General features: G+C 41.2%; 1 protein-coding gene across 1 annotated transcript in view; it reads right to left on the minus strand.

The window, feature by feature from the left end:
- Positions 1-612: 612 nt before the first annotated feature.
- LOC147747613 (uricase-like) overlaps positions 613-15,788 on the minus strand; it is a 252,302-nt gene continuing 237,126 nt past the window's right edge. The window contains exons 6-8 of the mRNA XM_086954295.1: positions 7,192-7,315; positions 3,825-3,908; positions 613-1,598 (exon numbers count right to left, since the gene is read on the minus strand). Coding sequence (XP_086810421.1) covers positions 1,524-1,598; positions 3,825-3,908; positions 7,192-7,315 — 283 coding nt within the window. The 3' untranslated portion in view covers positions 613-1,523. The remainder of the gene's footprint in view (positions 1,599-3,824; positions 3,909-7,191; positions 7,316-15,788) is intronic.

Raw genomic sequence — 15,788 nt, forward strand, 5'->3', positions numbered from 1 at the left:
CCACCCCAGAGTGTGTAAGTGAACATTGATCTGATGGACAGGTTGCCAAAGATTCCAGATTCCTTTGATGCATCGTTCCTGCCCATTGGTAGCTGGTTAAATTATGGACATGTGCCGAGATGCCCCGGTGCCCCCACACTTGCACCTGTACACTGTGGACCCGCAGTGACTACCTCTCAAGACCGAGAGGCTGAGTGGTGTCCCATGTGCACAGTTTTTTTCCATAGGTTGGACTTTTGTTTTGTTTCTAATAAAGTTGGAGAGGAAGGGAGTGTTGTGCTGGACACGTTCTAGTATCTCAGCAGGCACTTAGTTTGCCAGCCACTCCCTAGCCGGCTGGACGCACTTGCACCCCACACCCATTCACCACAGGCATCAAGAGTGACCCTGCAAATAAAAGGGCCCTGGTGGCCCGTGGCCAGTTTAGTAACCAAGCACTGTCTGTGCCATTCATTTAGAAGCATGTGGGCCTAGGGCCCCCAACACAACAATGGCCTCATGTTATGCACATACTTTGCTAATATCAAATGAAGTGCGTCATACGTAATTTGATTCTGGCAAACTTTACAGTAAAAATGTATGTATATGTAACAAATACAATTGGCTAATATATCAATAAATCCTGCGGGCAATGTATCACATCTCTCGCTAGGTTTTTGATTGTTTATTTCATATCTTATCTAATTTTGACACATAATCCTATATTTAGTACTGCATTTGGTAATTAAAACAAAAATCAGAAAAAAGATTAAGATAAATAATTCAAGAAAATTATCACAAAGCTTTCTGAACAACATATTCGTAGACTTCTCTACATAGTTATTTCATACTGCAGATAAATCTAATATTTCATCCAATCATTCTATAAATAATGGCTGTAGGGATACTGGAGTTTTACAATGCGTGCATATTACCTTAAGCTATATAAAATACCATCCGTAGTTATGAGAATTGTTTTGATTCACTGGCTCCGAGTATGTTTAATTTAACATTATATTGCATCTGCTGCCCAAATATTTCTAATATAAGTCCAAATATTTATAAGAACTAGACTAGTACCAATAACCTGCATTCAATGTCTTGGTTTTGAGGGCATCTGAAACATGGGCGGGTCTTACTACAGTAAATGCATTAAAAAAAACTGACAGTTGCAGAATCTTTTGGCTAAAGTCTCTAGATCCCTAGTGGTAAAAAGTAACAGAGAAGAGATAAGAAGACAAATTAAAAAAAGTTAAATACATTTCAGGGCATCATCAATCTAGGCTAGGACTGTCTCCAGAGTTCGGATTTCCAGTTACTCAGCCAACCAATGTTGAATAGAATTGTACCAGGCGCTGCCGTCTCGTGATTTTCCGTAACATTCAATTTTTGTGCCACTATGAATACCTAAAAGCAATGAGTGTCATAATTCTGAAATATATATAGAAAAATCAATTCAAATTATTTTTTAAATGTATTCCTGAACTAGAAGGGCTCTCGAGGTGAGATGCAAGCAGGTCTAGGCGTCTTCTTCTATCTTTAAATCATAGCTTCGATGGTGTTTTTCTTCTCAAAGTGGCAGTGATGTTACCAGCAGGTTTGTCCACAGGCAGCAGCACCTGTTGATAAAGAATACCCTTAAAACAACTCACAAAAGAGGGTCACATACAGCTGACGTGACAGAACGCGGCTTGCAAAATCAGACTAAATGGACAGATTAAAGCCATTTGGGTAAAAGAAAAGTTTGCCTTCTTGACTACTTTCACACAGTTTTTGGTGTTTATAAAGAAGGCAAAGCAGATACTTGGATTCCCCAAAGAAGGAAGTATTCAGCCCCCACCTTATTATTGCCATACGAGCTTTATGAATTGATGTCTAGATGATAGATCTGCTGATCCACAGTTTTTCACATCACATTTATACAAAGCGAGGGTGCAGTGAAGAAACACACCAGTAACTTCGCATTCCTTTTTCAAGTTGTGCTGTTGCTTGTGCACGCAGCGCTCATTTTAAAACAGGAAGTTGTGAACAAAAAGCATCAATCAAAAAGCAACAAGTTAACATATTTACCTTCACTTTGTCCTCCATCACACTCAGATCCCAATGTGGGTATGCAGGTTATTGCATGGAGGTCTATTTCACGAGTGTGGGAGGTATTGATGCAAGAGGGAAATCAGCCTTACAGCAATGAGTAGATAATTCAGAATTGAGCATTATCTAAATATTACAGAGCTTTATTTAATCCCAGCAAACATCAGTGAGAAATGTATGACAGCATATGTCATAATTCATTTTACAGCAAGCACTGTGCTTGATTTCAATTAAGTGATTGAGGAAATCCTGCAGTTCAAGGCTACAGTTTGAAGATTGGGTTTTTATTAGTTTACTATCCCACAGTTTTTGAAAAATCATAACATGGGATTAGAATAAAGATATCATGAACAAAGTGGCTGTTATGTACAGCATCTTTAAAGAATAGTCCAGGCAGCCCTGTGGATGGGTGGAAGGAAGTTCTCACCTTACTATACACACGTTTGAGACTTTCCTCTTTGAGGGCCTGATTCAAAAAGGTAACTTACACTTGTGAGTTGGTTAACACTTTTGAGTACGTTTACTACTGTTCGATGTTCACAAACTGCCAGTGTACGTTACTACAAAAACAAAACGTCCAGCACTACCATTGCAAAACCACTGGTACTGCAACACACCCTCTGAGAAACTAATTAAAGCAGAGACTTCAAATAAGACTCTACAGGAAATAATGTTGTATTAAATTAATATATTTAAAATAGGAGAACATTTAAATTAATATAAATTGATGGTAACAAATATTTATTAGCTATATGTTATTTAATTATAGAATTGTTTAATACCCTGTTTTGAATTTAAACATAATGTAAGAATTCCGAAAAGTAGTAAACTAACTCAAAAATGTAAGTTACCTTTGTGAATCTGCACCTGTGTGTCTAAAAATAGCTGTTCCATTCAATGCTTAGCTGATATTCCCTCAGGAGTATCCACAGGATAACTGTTTTAAATCAAAAATAGTAAATATATTCATGGAAGGAAAAGAGAACACATAGAGCAAAAATTGTATTGTTGCACAAAGTTTTTTACTACAACAAAATTGGGGAGATAAATACAGACAAATGATGGAGTGATGGAGTGTTTTGACACTCCATCATCTCCTTCAATGTTGTTTTGACACTAACTCACAACCATTCTTTATTAATTAATTTAGGTTGTTTGGTCTACTATCTGGAGTTGATGTTTTTAGTTATGAACTGTAGAAAAAATATTATTTATCTCTGTTCATGACTTTTATGCTCTAATTAATTTGTCTGTATTTATCTCCCCAATTTTTTTAGTAAAAAACGTTGTGCCACAATACAATTTTTGCTCTATGTGTTCTCTTTTCCTTCCATGAATATATTACTATTTTTGATTTAAAACAGTTATCCTGTGGATACTCCTGAGTGTGTTACGTATGTACAACTCATTAAACAAATCTAACCTCTTCTAAATAAGTCCCTTGTAGCACATTTTGACCTTAATCACACAGTGCCCAAGCCTACAAGGGTATATTGGGTTTCCCCTGCCTTGAATAGTAGCTGATATTCCAGTTGAAATTAATAAATGAAGAAAACATAAATGCAAATATTTATCGTTATATTTTAAACTTTGTCAATGTCAGAATCCCCACTTCTGTGTCATATGCTAAGGTTGTGAAGGTTTGTTGTTGCTTATACTAGTAATTACATAATTCACATCCTGACATCCTTCTTGTGTACCCATCAGAATAATCAGGTATGCTTATGGTCCAAGTCAAGTAATCTTATCCTTACCTCATCGTCATTTCTCAGTCCCATCTTTGACAAGTCAATGCTAAAGTAATGTTTATTTGGCAAAATAATTTCCACTTCTTCAATCTGCAAAAATGAAAATACGACTGATTATCTCTGAAGCTTAATAGGCTAAAGGTTTAACATATGAATGGCTACATTTTCTAAAAACCTTCATAAAAAATCCTGCAGCTGAATCCACCTGCTACATTTATCCATCATGTTCTAGAATTAATTCTATCTCATGTACAATCAAGATCTGGATGGCTACGCATTTGCCATTTATTTCTTGGTACAAGTTCATGACTGAATACTTCAGTATTTTTCCTCTCATTTTAATTATATTCCTCAGCAACTACCAAACAATAAATTACGTTTATGTAGAGCCTGTTAATGTATTGCTTCCTTTCCTGTTTTCATGCTTACTCTAGTTCGTTCTTAAAATGTATGTAGAACAATTTCCCTGTGACATAGGATATCATTACACAGCATACAAACTAGCCTACATCAAAAGTCCATTCTTTTCTTTGAAATACTTTCCCTTTCTGAGCCTAAAAATGTCATCTTGGTATTGTTGGGACTAAATTGTACTTAGAGCATTTCAATTTTTTTAATAACTAAATACAGGCAGGTAGCCATAATATTCTGGCAAATATCACGAAAGTCTAAAACAATTTTTTTTAGTAACTAAATACAGGCAGGCAGCCATAATATTCTGGCAAATATCACGAAAGTCAAAAACAATTAAGTCAAATTATTTTATTAACCACTTGACTGCTACTGCTTTCCTTCCCTGATGCAAAGCCCTTTTTTGGATTTTTGGAGTAGACCGAGCTTAAGCCTTCCTGACTTTTTTTCTATAAAAGGTATCCACAGCAAAATAGCTGTTTTTTTAGAGACCTCCAATGTCTCATGTGCTGCGAGACAAGTGTCAGCACAATCACTTGTATTCTGAAACGCCCAAATAGCTTCCTTAGTGACCATCGTCAGAAGATCCAAACTCAACTTCCAAGGTATGCTTAGGACACACAGTTGCACATCGGTATATGTGAGAATTTCTGTGATTATAAATCTTTTGTGGAGTGCATCTCACAAACACTCAACATTAGGTAGGGCTTACCTGGATTTGCCTATATGACCAAAAAACAAAGATCAGTTTCTCTACATTGGTAACTTTGCATTTCTTCTATTTGATAGGCCTTTGTGTCTGGTGGCCCAGCATCCGACAATTCTCAGAAGCCATTCAGAGTGTCACCTTCTACTCTGAGGGCCCAAGTACGATCTCGCTAGGAAAGCCCTACACAGGGTGTATGCTTTTCCCCATCCACCCCTTTTTGCTAAGGGAGCCTGTACACGCATTCAGTATACAGGCTCCCAAAGAGTTCAATGGGAGTCCCAGCGAACCGAGTACGTCACCATACCGGTGCATTATACTCGGTCACTCGGACTCGCTGAGCACAATTCTCTAGGAAAGGCCTCCATATGATTCGGATCCGGAGGGCTTTCCTAGAGAATTGTGCTCTGCGAGTCCGAGCGATTGAGTACGATGCACCCGTATGGTGACGGACTCGGTTCACTTGTACTCCCATTGAACTCTATGGGAGCCTGAATACTGAACTCGTACACCGGCTCCCATAGCATAAAGTGGTGGGTGGGGAAAAGCATACACCCTGTGGCGGGACCCCATGGTGCCCTCCAGACTGTGCATGCATGGAAAGGGGGGACTCGTGGGTACCCCCACAGGACAGATTTGGAGGGCCCCAGGTGAAGTGGTCCCGCTGCAGCCTCCCAAAGTCTGATTCCCACAGCTGTTTCGTCTCGTTGAGACCGATTCGATACGGCTGTCCGAATTGTGCATTGTACTCGCTCGTTCAGAAGCCAGCTCCATTGAGCAGCACGATTCTGCTGCAAACAAGTCGGACTGACAGGATCGGGTTCGGAAATGATTCGGTCGAAGCTGACGAGATCTTCACATCATACTTGATCATTCAAAACGGGGTTTGAAACATAGGCTCCGAATTGGATTTGCTTCTTCCTTCTTCTTGGGAGATCGTTCTCAGGCCCTTAGTTGTCATTCATCTTGCAGGTTACCAACCTTATCGACTAAGCGGGAGATTTACAATGTTTTCACGTAGTGCACTGCAGCATCCGCAATGCTGTGCTGCGTGAAAAGGAGAGAGGAGAGCACCCAATTTACTTAAATAAGGCACACTCCATCCTCTCCCTTGCGCCGGCGCTGAAGTCGGCTGCCATGCGCCACAGAGACACCTTTGCGCCAGGGTGCAAGAGTGTCTCCCTGAGTGTAGCATAGGTTTTGTACTGGAAGGGTTATCCTTCCAGTCCAAAATACTATGCTTAGACGGACTGGACCCTTTTTCCCACTTTGTATGTATTACACAGTGCAGCACACATGCAAAGTCGGAAAGGGAAGGATAAATTAAAGCATTTCTCCCTTCTTGTGCCTACTTTGAAAGTGCACAGTTTTCTCACGTTAAACCCTGTTTAGTTTGTTTAGTAAATTGGGTTTAGAATGAGAAACCTTGGGTAGTTGCATGGTAACGCCCATGCTCCACTCATGGTAAGCATCCTTGGACCTAAGTAATACAAAGCAGCGCTATCCAGTGCTCTCCAGTGCTGATGTCTCTCAACTTGCCACTTCTCTAGGAGTAAATTTAAAAATCCTGAGACTCCTGCACAAGACATTACTCAGATGTTTTTCACGATAATCTATGAAGATGATGCTTCCATGTACCTGTATCAACGCTTGAGGTAAACCCCCATGATCAACTCTTGATTGACTCGTCATGAAACAATATTTGGGGAAAATCATTGCATTTATAAAGGTCTCCCATCTGAAAAATCTAGTCCTCTGCTCCTTTGTCTCAAGATGGATTAAAAAATCGACCTAAATTACCAGAAGACTTTCACTCCGATGTAGCATAAGGCCAATACTTTACATCATCAATCTTGATTTCATTCTCCTATTCAGAGCTCACCACAGTAACCTTTTCCCCCCTCCGTCTATACATTATGTAAAATGGTAAGCATGGACACACCGTTCGCACTTAGATTTAACCATTATATCATGCAATAATTTCAGCATGCCGGTGATCAGAAAGCAATCTAAAAGTATTAATATGAAGGGATTCCAGGTTGTTGAGGGGTTGAGTTACATGGGGACACTGGATTAGATACATACCCAGAGAGATCATTAATAGAAATGATAAATTAAATAAACCTGTGATTTATTTTGAAACGGAGTGTGGATGGAATGAGCAATCCACATTTTAAAACAAACTGAGGGTATTTAAGCATGCAAGATATTTTCAAATACAGAATTGAAAGCAAATTTGTTCCAAAAGATACATACCTCTGGGATTTTGCTCAGAGTCATTACTTGGATGTCATAGAGGGTCTTCTGCACAGAAGGCGAGTATTCTCCACTGTCATAGGGCCCTGCAAATTTCTCTTTGATAATTTCAAAGACAGTTTTCCTTGCAAATGGAACAGAATTTGATTAGGACTCATTGACTCTGAAAACTATTTGAAAAAGTTATTTCTCCTAATCTAAATATTCATTACTTTGACACCGACTATATACTTAAGAAAAAATATATTATCTTAAAATGCTATTTTAAAACTCTCCTAAAAATATGGTGTGCACTTACTGGCTAATACTTTATTTGACGTGATTGATAATTAATTTCTGGCCTGAAAATTATATACCATTTACATAGAATCATTGGAGTTAAAAATGTAAGTTCCTCACTAAATACTACTTTATTTTGTTCGCTTGCGAACACCATAACTACACACTTTCGGCCACATGCATCAATGTTGCCGTTTGCGAATCCTTAATTGCGAAAATCAAGGAATCGCAATTAACAATTCGCAAAACGGCAATGCATCAAAATTTCGCAAATATTTTTGCGATTTCTTATTTTTCCTTAATTGAGATTCTCAATTTGCGAATCGCAATTAAGGAATCCCATTCCCATTGATTCCTATGGGCCAAGAGGCCCATAGGAATCAATGGGAAGGCATTCACAATTTGCGATTTTCAATTTGCGAATCGCAAATTGAAAATGCAATTTCAAGGGTGCCGGGTGGTCCAAAGAACCCCTCCCTGCACCCCTGAAATTAAACTTAAGTGCAATTTACACATACACATGTCCCAAGGACATGTGTGTGTGCAAAATGCAACTTTCAAAAATGCAATTTAGTGCATGTTTGAAAGTTTTCGGTAAATTAGCATGAAGTCCAACTTCATGCTAATTTACCTCTTCCAAATTGCGAATTCACAATTTTGAAATCATCATGCATTGCATTTAAGAAATCTCAAATTGCGATTTCTTAAATGCAATCGCAATTTTAGAAATCGCAACATAATTGCAATTTCTAAAATTACGAAAAAAGCAGAAAAGCTTAATGCATCCAATATCAATGAATTGCATTTGCAAACGGCCGAATTTTGCGATTCGCACCGTTTACGAATGCAATTCAGTTTGATGCATGTGGGCATTTCTGTTTTCCAAACAATTTTGTGCACATAGTTTTAAGTAGTTGTGTAAAATACTAGCGTTGTACATTTATCCCGGGCCTGCACAACCCATGGGCAGCTAAGTAATCCATTTAATAAGTATTGCCCTTCTGCGAGAAAATTCAGAACCCACATACCAATGTGAGCTCACTGAAAGGCTAAGAGTTTCCTTTTCAAGTTTTGACTTAAGGGAGGAGTGAGTTCAAACAGTCAAGTCTTACTCCTGGAGTTTGATATGGAGTCTAGTTTAGGTAGAGTAGATTACACAAGCAGAATTGTAATTTTTATTTTAAAAAAAAATACAAATATTATTGTAATAAGTAAACATGCAAAGCAAATTTGAGGAGTTCTATGGCATCAAGTTAATTTGGGATGTATTACAATTAATGCAGCTGTACCACCTTTTATTTAAAGGGGGGTGCCCATGGACAAATCAGGGTTAAAATCATACAAAGTTAGCCTACGATTTAACCAAGCATGCGGTCTACTATTTCTAAACACAATGTTGCATATGTGTCTTACTGCCTTTGGTCTCCCAGCGGAGAATTCAGAGGCTCTGCTGTTTTCGGGGTCCACCAGATCTACAGAGGCGTGGGAACCACTTGCAACAGCAGAGAACCATTCATCCTGTCAAATGTTTTTTCATCATATAGTTAGTCATTTGTGTGTCTCAAAGATTCTTAACTTTCTGTAAATGTATGCAGGAGGGTGAGCATACCTTATCTAAAGGGACCACCTAAGAACAAATATTCCTTACTTACTGCTTGCTGCAACCCATTTCATACTTTTGGCTTAGACCACAACTGCGGTCGTTGTCATTGAATTTGCTATTTAGGTAGTTATATTATTCCCACTATTATGCCTTTATTATCTCTCTTTATACTTATGGGGCTGGTAGTTTCGCTAATTGGAGTTACAAGCCACATTTTGAGTACAAGAGTCATCAGAGGAGATTAAATTAATGAAGGCTTATGGAGAATAACCCAGGGAATACTAATTCCACCACTAATTCCCCATCTTTAAAAGGGACCTCAGGGTACTACATCTAGTACCCAGTAACTCCATGCCCTGAACTGCCAATGCCCCAGTGTTGGTAAATCGAGGGTGGTGTTTCAGAAAAGTACTCCTATGCACTAGCAAAGTGACCCTTCTGTGCATGTGTGTATGTTTTGGTATCTCTAAAGCATGAACTTAGCTGTCTAGCAATGGGCCACTGTAGGGGGCACGTCTTGGGGTATAACAAAGGGGTAGTAGACAGAGGGAGGTGGTAGAGCTAGTGAAAAATCTGGCCTGCAAATCATTCTTACGAATGCCAACAGTACCTACACGACCAGAGTCTCCAAGTGGTACCTCTTTGTGACTGCTGAAGCTGCAGCAGCTGTCTCCGGTAAACTCTTCACACAAGGCCCTGGAGGGGCAGCGTTTAGGTGTCCTTGAGTTCCTCAAACAAGGTCCTGTGGAGGCAGTGACTGGGGCCCTTGATGCTCTTCCGATGCTGGCATGCTCCTGGTTCTCTGCTAGAGCTTGGATCCTCAGAGGTCACCAAAGCAACCTCTTTCTCTCAGTGATGGTCTCAACCAGACCACATTCCTTTCCTTTTCATGGTATTCCCATGGCATACATGATCACAAAGGAAAAATCTTCATGGTGGCCTTACCTACAGTATGGGATTTCCAACTCTACTCCGTTCACGGGCTACAGGTCGATCAGCATGGCTGTAATATTCACAGCGGCCCCACCTGGAATATGGAGTTGCTGAGTTAACTCTGCATACTGGCTATGGCATGATCGGCAAAGTAGTAATCTTCACTGTGGCTCCGCCTGGCATAAAGGGTCACCAACTTCACTTCTGTATTTGGGCAATGACCCAATCTGTGGAGCAACGGTCATGTGTCATTTCACAGCATCCATCCTCTGGGCTACCTGAGTCGCTGACTTTAACCTGCACATGGGCAGTGACCTGTTCAGTGCAGCAGATGTCTTCTCACACCTCACTTCCGGGATCCAATTGCCTGGATCACCCACAGTGCTGTTCTCTTCCTACCAGGGCACAATGGTCTTGGCAAGTAGGCAGGCACTGGTGCTTTAGGCTCCAGGAGCACTCAGCTGGGAGACTGGCAGGCCTAGGCTGCCAGTCCTGGGCACGGTCATGAGTCTTGCAGACCTTCCTTTCTTTGCCTAACTGGTGGCTTAAAAGTTGACAAACTTGGGGGCCTCAAGGTCCACTTTGTATAGTGCATTTCCAACCGCCAAATTTGATTTGGAGTCCCAATCTTTGATGTTTATGTCGCGTTCTGCTTCATGCTTAAGTGTCCGCTCCTGTGCCCTACCATCAGAAAGCAGTCTATGACAGCAGGAACAATTGCAAATCTGATAACCCAACAACACAGGTATGGGAGTGACTAGATGTTCACACTGGGATGTCAGCCACAGTGGTATGTGTATCAGAAGGTTAGCCCAGAGCCTCAGACCTATTCTTTATTATTCTTTTGTCAGCCCAATCTCCTTATTCAGATGTGCCCTGGTTCCTTCGAAGTGACCTCTTTTGAATCAAAAAGTACTGTTAGACCTGGCATTATTGGTGTGGGTCTCCCTTCCTCTCTTTGCTTCCTATCTTTTATGTTGGCTGGATTTAGATGCTCTGGGCGCTGTGCCACTGCTAATCAGTGTCACAGCGCGAATGCTCCATGTGTAAAGATGACTGTATGAATTGGGATATCCATAATTGGCTTGTTTGGTTTACCTGTCAGCCCCTAGTATAAGTGCACTGTGTGTGCCCAGGGCTGGGTGACCAAATACTACTGGTGGGCCTGCAACGCTGATTTGCACTACCCACCTGAGCAGCTTTTCAAGTATGTCTGTGTAGCATGTTCTAATAGCGAGTTACCCTCCATTTCACTGTTTACTATTATGAGGCTATCTGTTCTCATAGGCCAGAATGGGCGGGCTGAGTATTATATTCCATAATCCTACCTGCCCCCAGGAGCCTGATAGGAAATTCAAATTTGATGTATTTAAGCTCAGGACATTAAGATACATCTTTTAGTAAGGATCATTTGCATAGCCCGTGTTCGAAAATGCCTCTTCTAAAAACAAGGGATGTTCTTGCCTAAGCTTTCCTGTAGGCTATGCTAGTATGTGTATTGGTCCTCTGGTTTTGAAGCAGCAGGGCCAGCTGGATCAGACCTGGCTGGAGAGAGAGATCAGCATTCAGAGTATGGGGAGGGGTGACTTTTTGATCTGAGCAGGGCCGTACCTGGCAAAGTGAATGATGGCTCCACCTCCCACTGATAGCAGACCCCTGATTCTCAAAGGGCAGGATGTCGCCTCGCAAACCAAGTGCTCCCCGACCCCACCGAACTGGTTCTGGCTGGATTCAGTGATTTGTGATTTTAGAGAACAAAGACTCTTTAGGTATGAAATGCTGCTCTGAAACCTTTTTCAAGTGTGTTCCTATGGGATGTCAAAACAAAACTCTGTCCGAGTGAACAGAGGAAAGGACTTTGAAACTTTCACCAAGCTTGCTGAAGAAACTACCCGTGGGCCTGAATTGAGAGCGCCTCCTGCTGAAGTCTCAGGGATATTAGAATTCACCCCATCAGCCATCAGAATTCTTGTGCGAGGGATTCTACTTGCAGGTGAGGCTTCCGTTGAGTAATCCGGAGCCTCTAGTTCTACTGTGAGGAACGCGGACTGATAACCTTTGTTAACTCTTTGTGGGCGCTGCAGCTAAGAGAGAGCTGCCGTAGTTGAGAGCCCGCCTTAATTTGAACCGTTGTAACCTTCGCTGAATCTGTGTGGGCTGCCGCAGTTAAGAGAGAGCTGTAGCCGCTGAGTGCCCGCACCTTTGCATGATAGTGATTCGTCCTGTGGGCCGCAGCATCTAAAAGAGAGCTACTGCCGCTGAGTGCCCGCACCTTTGCCAACTTTGCATCATCGTGATTTGTCCTGTGGGCCGCCGCAGCTAAGAGAGAGCTGCTGCCGCTGAGTGCCCGCACCTTTGCCAACTTTGCATCATCGTGATTTGTACTGTGGCCACCTCAGCTAAGAGAGAGCTGCTGACGCTGAGTGCCCTCACCCTTGCCAACTTTGCATCATCGTGAATTGTCCTGTGGTCTGCCACAGCTAAGATAGAGCTGCTGCCGCTGAGCGCTTGCACCTTTGCCAACGTTGCATCATCGTGAGTCATCCTGTAGGCCGCCGCAGCTACGAGAGAGCTGCTGCTGCTGTGAGCCCACCTGTCCAGAGTGCCCGAATCATTGTGGCTGCACGTTGTGGACCAATGCAGTCAAGAGTTGTGGTTGCTGGGATTTCGCCGGTCACCGTCTCCACTTCTTCGAGAAGATGCTTGCTGTGTTCTCGTCCAACGTCGGGTATCTGGTGCGGTATGTAACTGTTGCAACGCGATTTTTACCACGCATGCTGTTACCACGCATACCATTACAACGCAGGATCCTTTACAACTCACACCTTTACAACGCAATGACATTACATCGCAGATACTATTACAACGCATGCCACTACAACGTAAGTATAGGTAAGTATATCATTTTATTTGACCTTTTTTTAATTACCAAAATATTAAAAATAAATTAAATTAATTATTAAAGTAATTTTATATATAGTTTGGGGTTTGGGGTACAGGGCTGGGTTTGGGTTATGGGGTACAGGGCTAATTTTAGGGTTCAGGGCTGGGTTTGGGTTTTGGGGTACAGGGGTATTTTTAGGGTTCAGGGCTGGGTTTGGGTTATGGGGTACAGGGGTATTTTTAGGGTTCAGGGCTGGGTTTGGGTTATGGGGTAGAGGGGTAATTTTAGGGTTCAGGGCTGGGTTTGGGTTATGGGGTACAGGGGTGTTTTTAGGGTTCAGGGCTGGGTTTGGGTTTTGGGGAACAGGGGTATTTTAAGGGTTCAGTTTTATAAAAATACTTAAATTTAATTAAATACATTTATTTAAGTAATTTTCATATTTATTTAAAAAAGTATATATATATAATTTTAAAATTACACTGACATTAATAAAAAATATATTTAATAAATAAAAATAATTAAATATTTCTTAATTACATTTAAAAAAAAATAATATAATAATATTTTAAAATGATATACTTACCTATACTTACGTTGTAATGGCATGCGTTGTAATAGTATCTGCAATGTAATGTCATGCGTTGTAAAGGTATGCGTTGTAAAGGGTCCTGCGTTGTAAATATTGCGTTGTAATGGTATGCGTGGTAAAAGTATGCGTTTTAACGCCATACATCCATCTGGTGCGCAACGGATACTGCATACTGGCTCTCCTGTCCTCCAATGTGTCACACCCAGCTCACAGGCATGCCTCAATCCATAAATTTGTCTGGGGGGTTACTCTACCTCCTCATGTTCCTTCAGTTAGCTTTGGGTTTCCCAAAATGGAGCCCAGAATCCCCCATGTATTGTACTGTTATACCTGCTGCTCAGCCAGTGTGCTCGTGGTGATGGAATGTTGGGTTGTGAGGTGGCTGTGGAATGTTGACGAGTGAGGGAGTCAGTTTAAGGATGGGCTGAGCAGCATGAAGGCTTCTCTACATTGTAACATCTCTCCTGAATATACCAACCTAAATCTACAAGGACCTGGCATAATTTATTTACAACCTGTTCCATTTACAGACACACAAATAATAAATCCACATTTGTAAAGCGCACAATCAGCCGCAAGGGTCTCTAGGCGCTGGGGGCCGGCGGGAAGATTAAGCAAGCTATTGCCCAGAGTCACATGGTGCTGGGCTAATCTGCCACCGGTGCCGGGGATCGAACCGTCATCCCCAGATTCTGGAGTCAGTTGCCCTGGCCGCGGTGCCACACCTCTTTCACCCAGCAAATGCACATAACACACACACATACCCCTACATCCCACATGTATTGTATACCATTCACAGACACACATACACCCAACACATTGATAACACACACTGTGCAGCACTATGCTCCAAACAGATGTAGGACAAGAGTGAGTTAAGTAGAATGCAGCAGACCTTCAAGTAAGTGAACCTGTATGTCTCACTCCAGCATCACAATTAAAAAGGCCTGTTCACTCCTACTGATCACTACACCGTATGCTGCCGCCACCGAGCTCATGCTGCTTAACTACTGGCAAACTGACAAAATCTGGGCACGTTTCTCGCACTCCTCGCTGTTGCACTGCCAGAAATGGGATTCATTCCCCACGTGTATACAATGCATCTCAGTACTCATGAAATAGTCCATTGAAACCTTTATTTCCTTTTCTTAATTTTTAACTTATCCTTATTCAACTTAATTCATCACCAAGGAGACGGTTGAACTTTAAAAGAATGTTTGTCACCACGGAGATAGTTGAACTGTTGAGCGCAATTTTGTCATCAACATTGGACATCGTATGAACTATTTTAACTAAATAATGCGGAGAGTTCATTTTTTCATTTGAGTCTGTGAATATGTCATTGTTTTAATTTTATGTGATTTCATTGTGTAGTTGCAAAAACAATTTTATGTGCTAGAATGGAATGTATTTGTAACGCATCACGTTCACAGGGTTATTTATATTTTGGGAGTCTTTCAATGCAAGTAGGGTTGGGATGGATATACACTATAGCATTTTTTGGCCACGTAAGGTGGGTTAGTTTTGAGCATTATGGGAATTGGAGTTGTGAGGGTGTGTTCACTAGTCGTATTATATTGGAGGGAATTCATCACGTGTTGCGGGTATTTAAGCATGATGGGCAGATCGAATTGACGGTATGGGCGGATTTTTCTGCATGAGGATAGTGTTGGAAGACATCATGAGAGGCTGCTTATTGCGGCGTTCTAGAGGTAACGGGCTGATAAAATTAATATAGGCAGTGAATGCATCAGGGAGGTTATAAGTAATTCCTGTGAGGTTTTGAAGGTGGGATGTTGTTCAGTTTGGTGTACATGGACGGGTTGCACTTGGGGGTGGTCGTGCATTTGGAGGCGACAATTGGGGCAAGCGATTTAGCATGAGAGTTTGTTTTTGTAATGGGGAGGGCATGGGTTGGGATATTTTACTTATGTTTACGGCCTTATCAATGTTTTGTCATTTTGCTTTGCTGTATTGGTCAGTTAAGATGTTTTCTTTATTTTGGATAAGTTATAAATTAAGAAAAGAGAAAAAAGGTTTCAATGGAATATTTCAATAGTACTGAGATGAATTGTATACACGTGGGGAATGAATCCCATTTCTGGCAGTGCAACAACGAGGAGCGCGAGAAACGTGCCCAGATTTTGTCAGTTTCACAATTACTGTGGTAGAGGCGAACCACTGTTCACTGCTTGCACACATTTATTAAGAGGTTTTTCAAGAATTGTTTAAAGTTAAGGAAAGGAGTGCACTCTCATACTTGTACTTTAACTACTGGCAAAGGCATTAGACTTTCACTATTATGAGAG

The sequence above is a fragment of the Lissotriton vulgaris genome, chromosome 1_1 (genome assembly GCF_964263255.1).
Source record: "Lissotriton vulgaris chromosome 1_1, aLisVul1.2, whole genome shotgun sequence".
Classification (NCBI taxonomy): Eukaryota; Metazoa; Chordata; class Amphibia; order Caudata; family Salamandridae; genus Lissotriton; species Lissotriton vulgaris.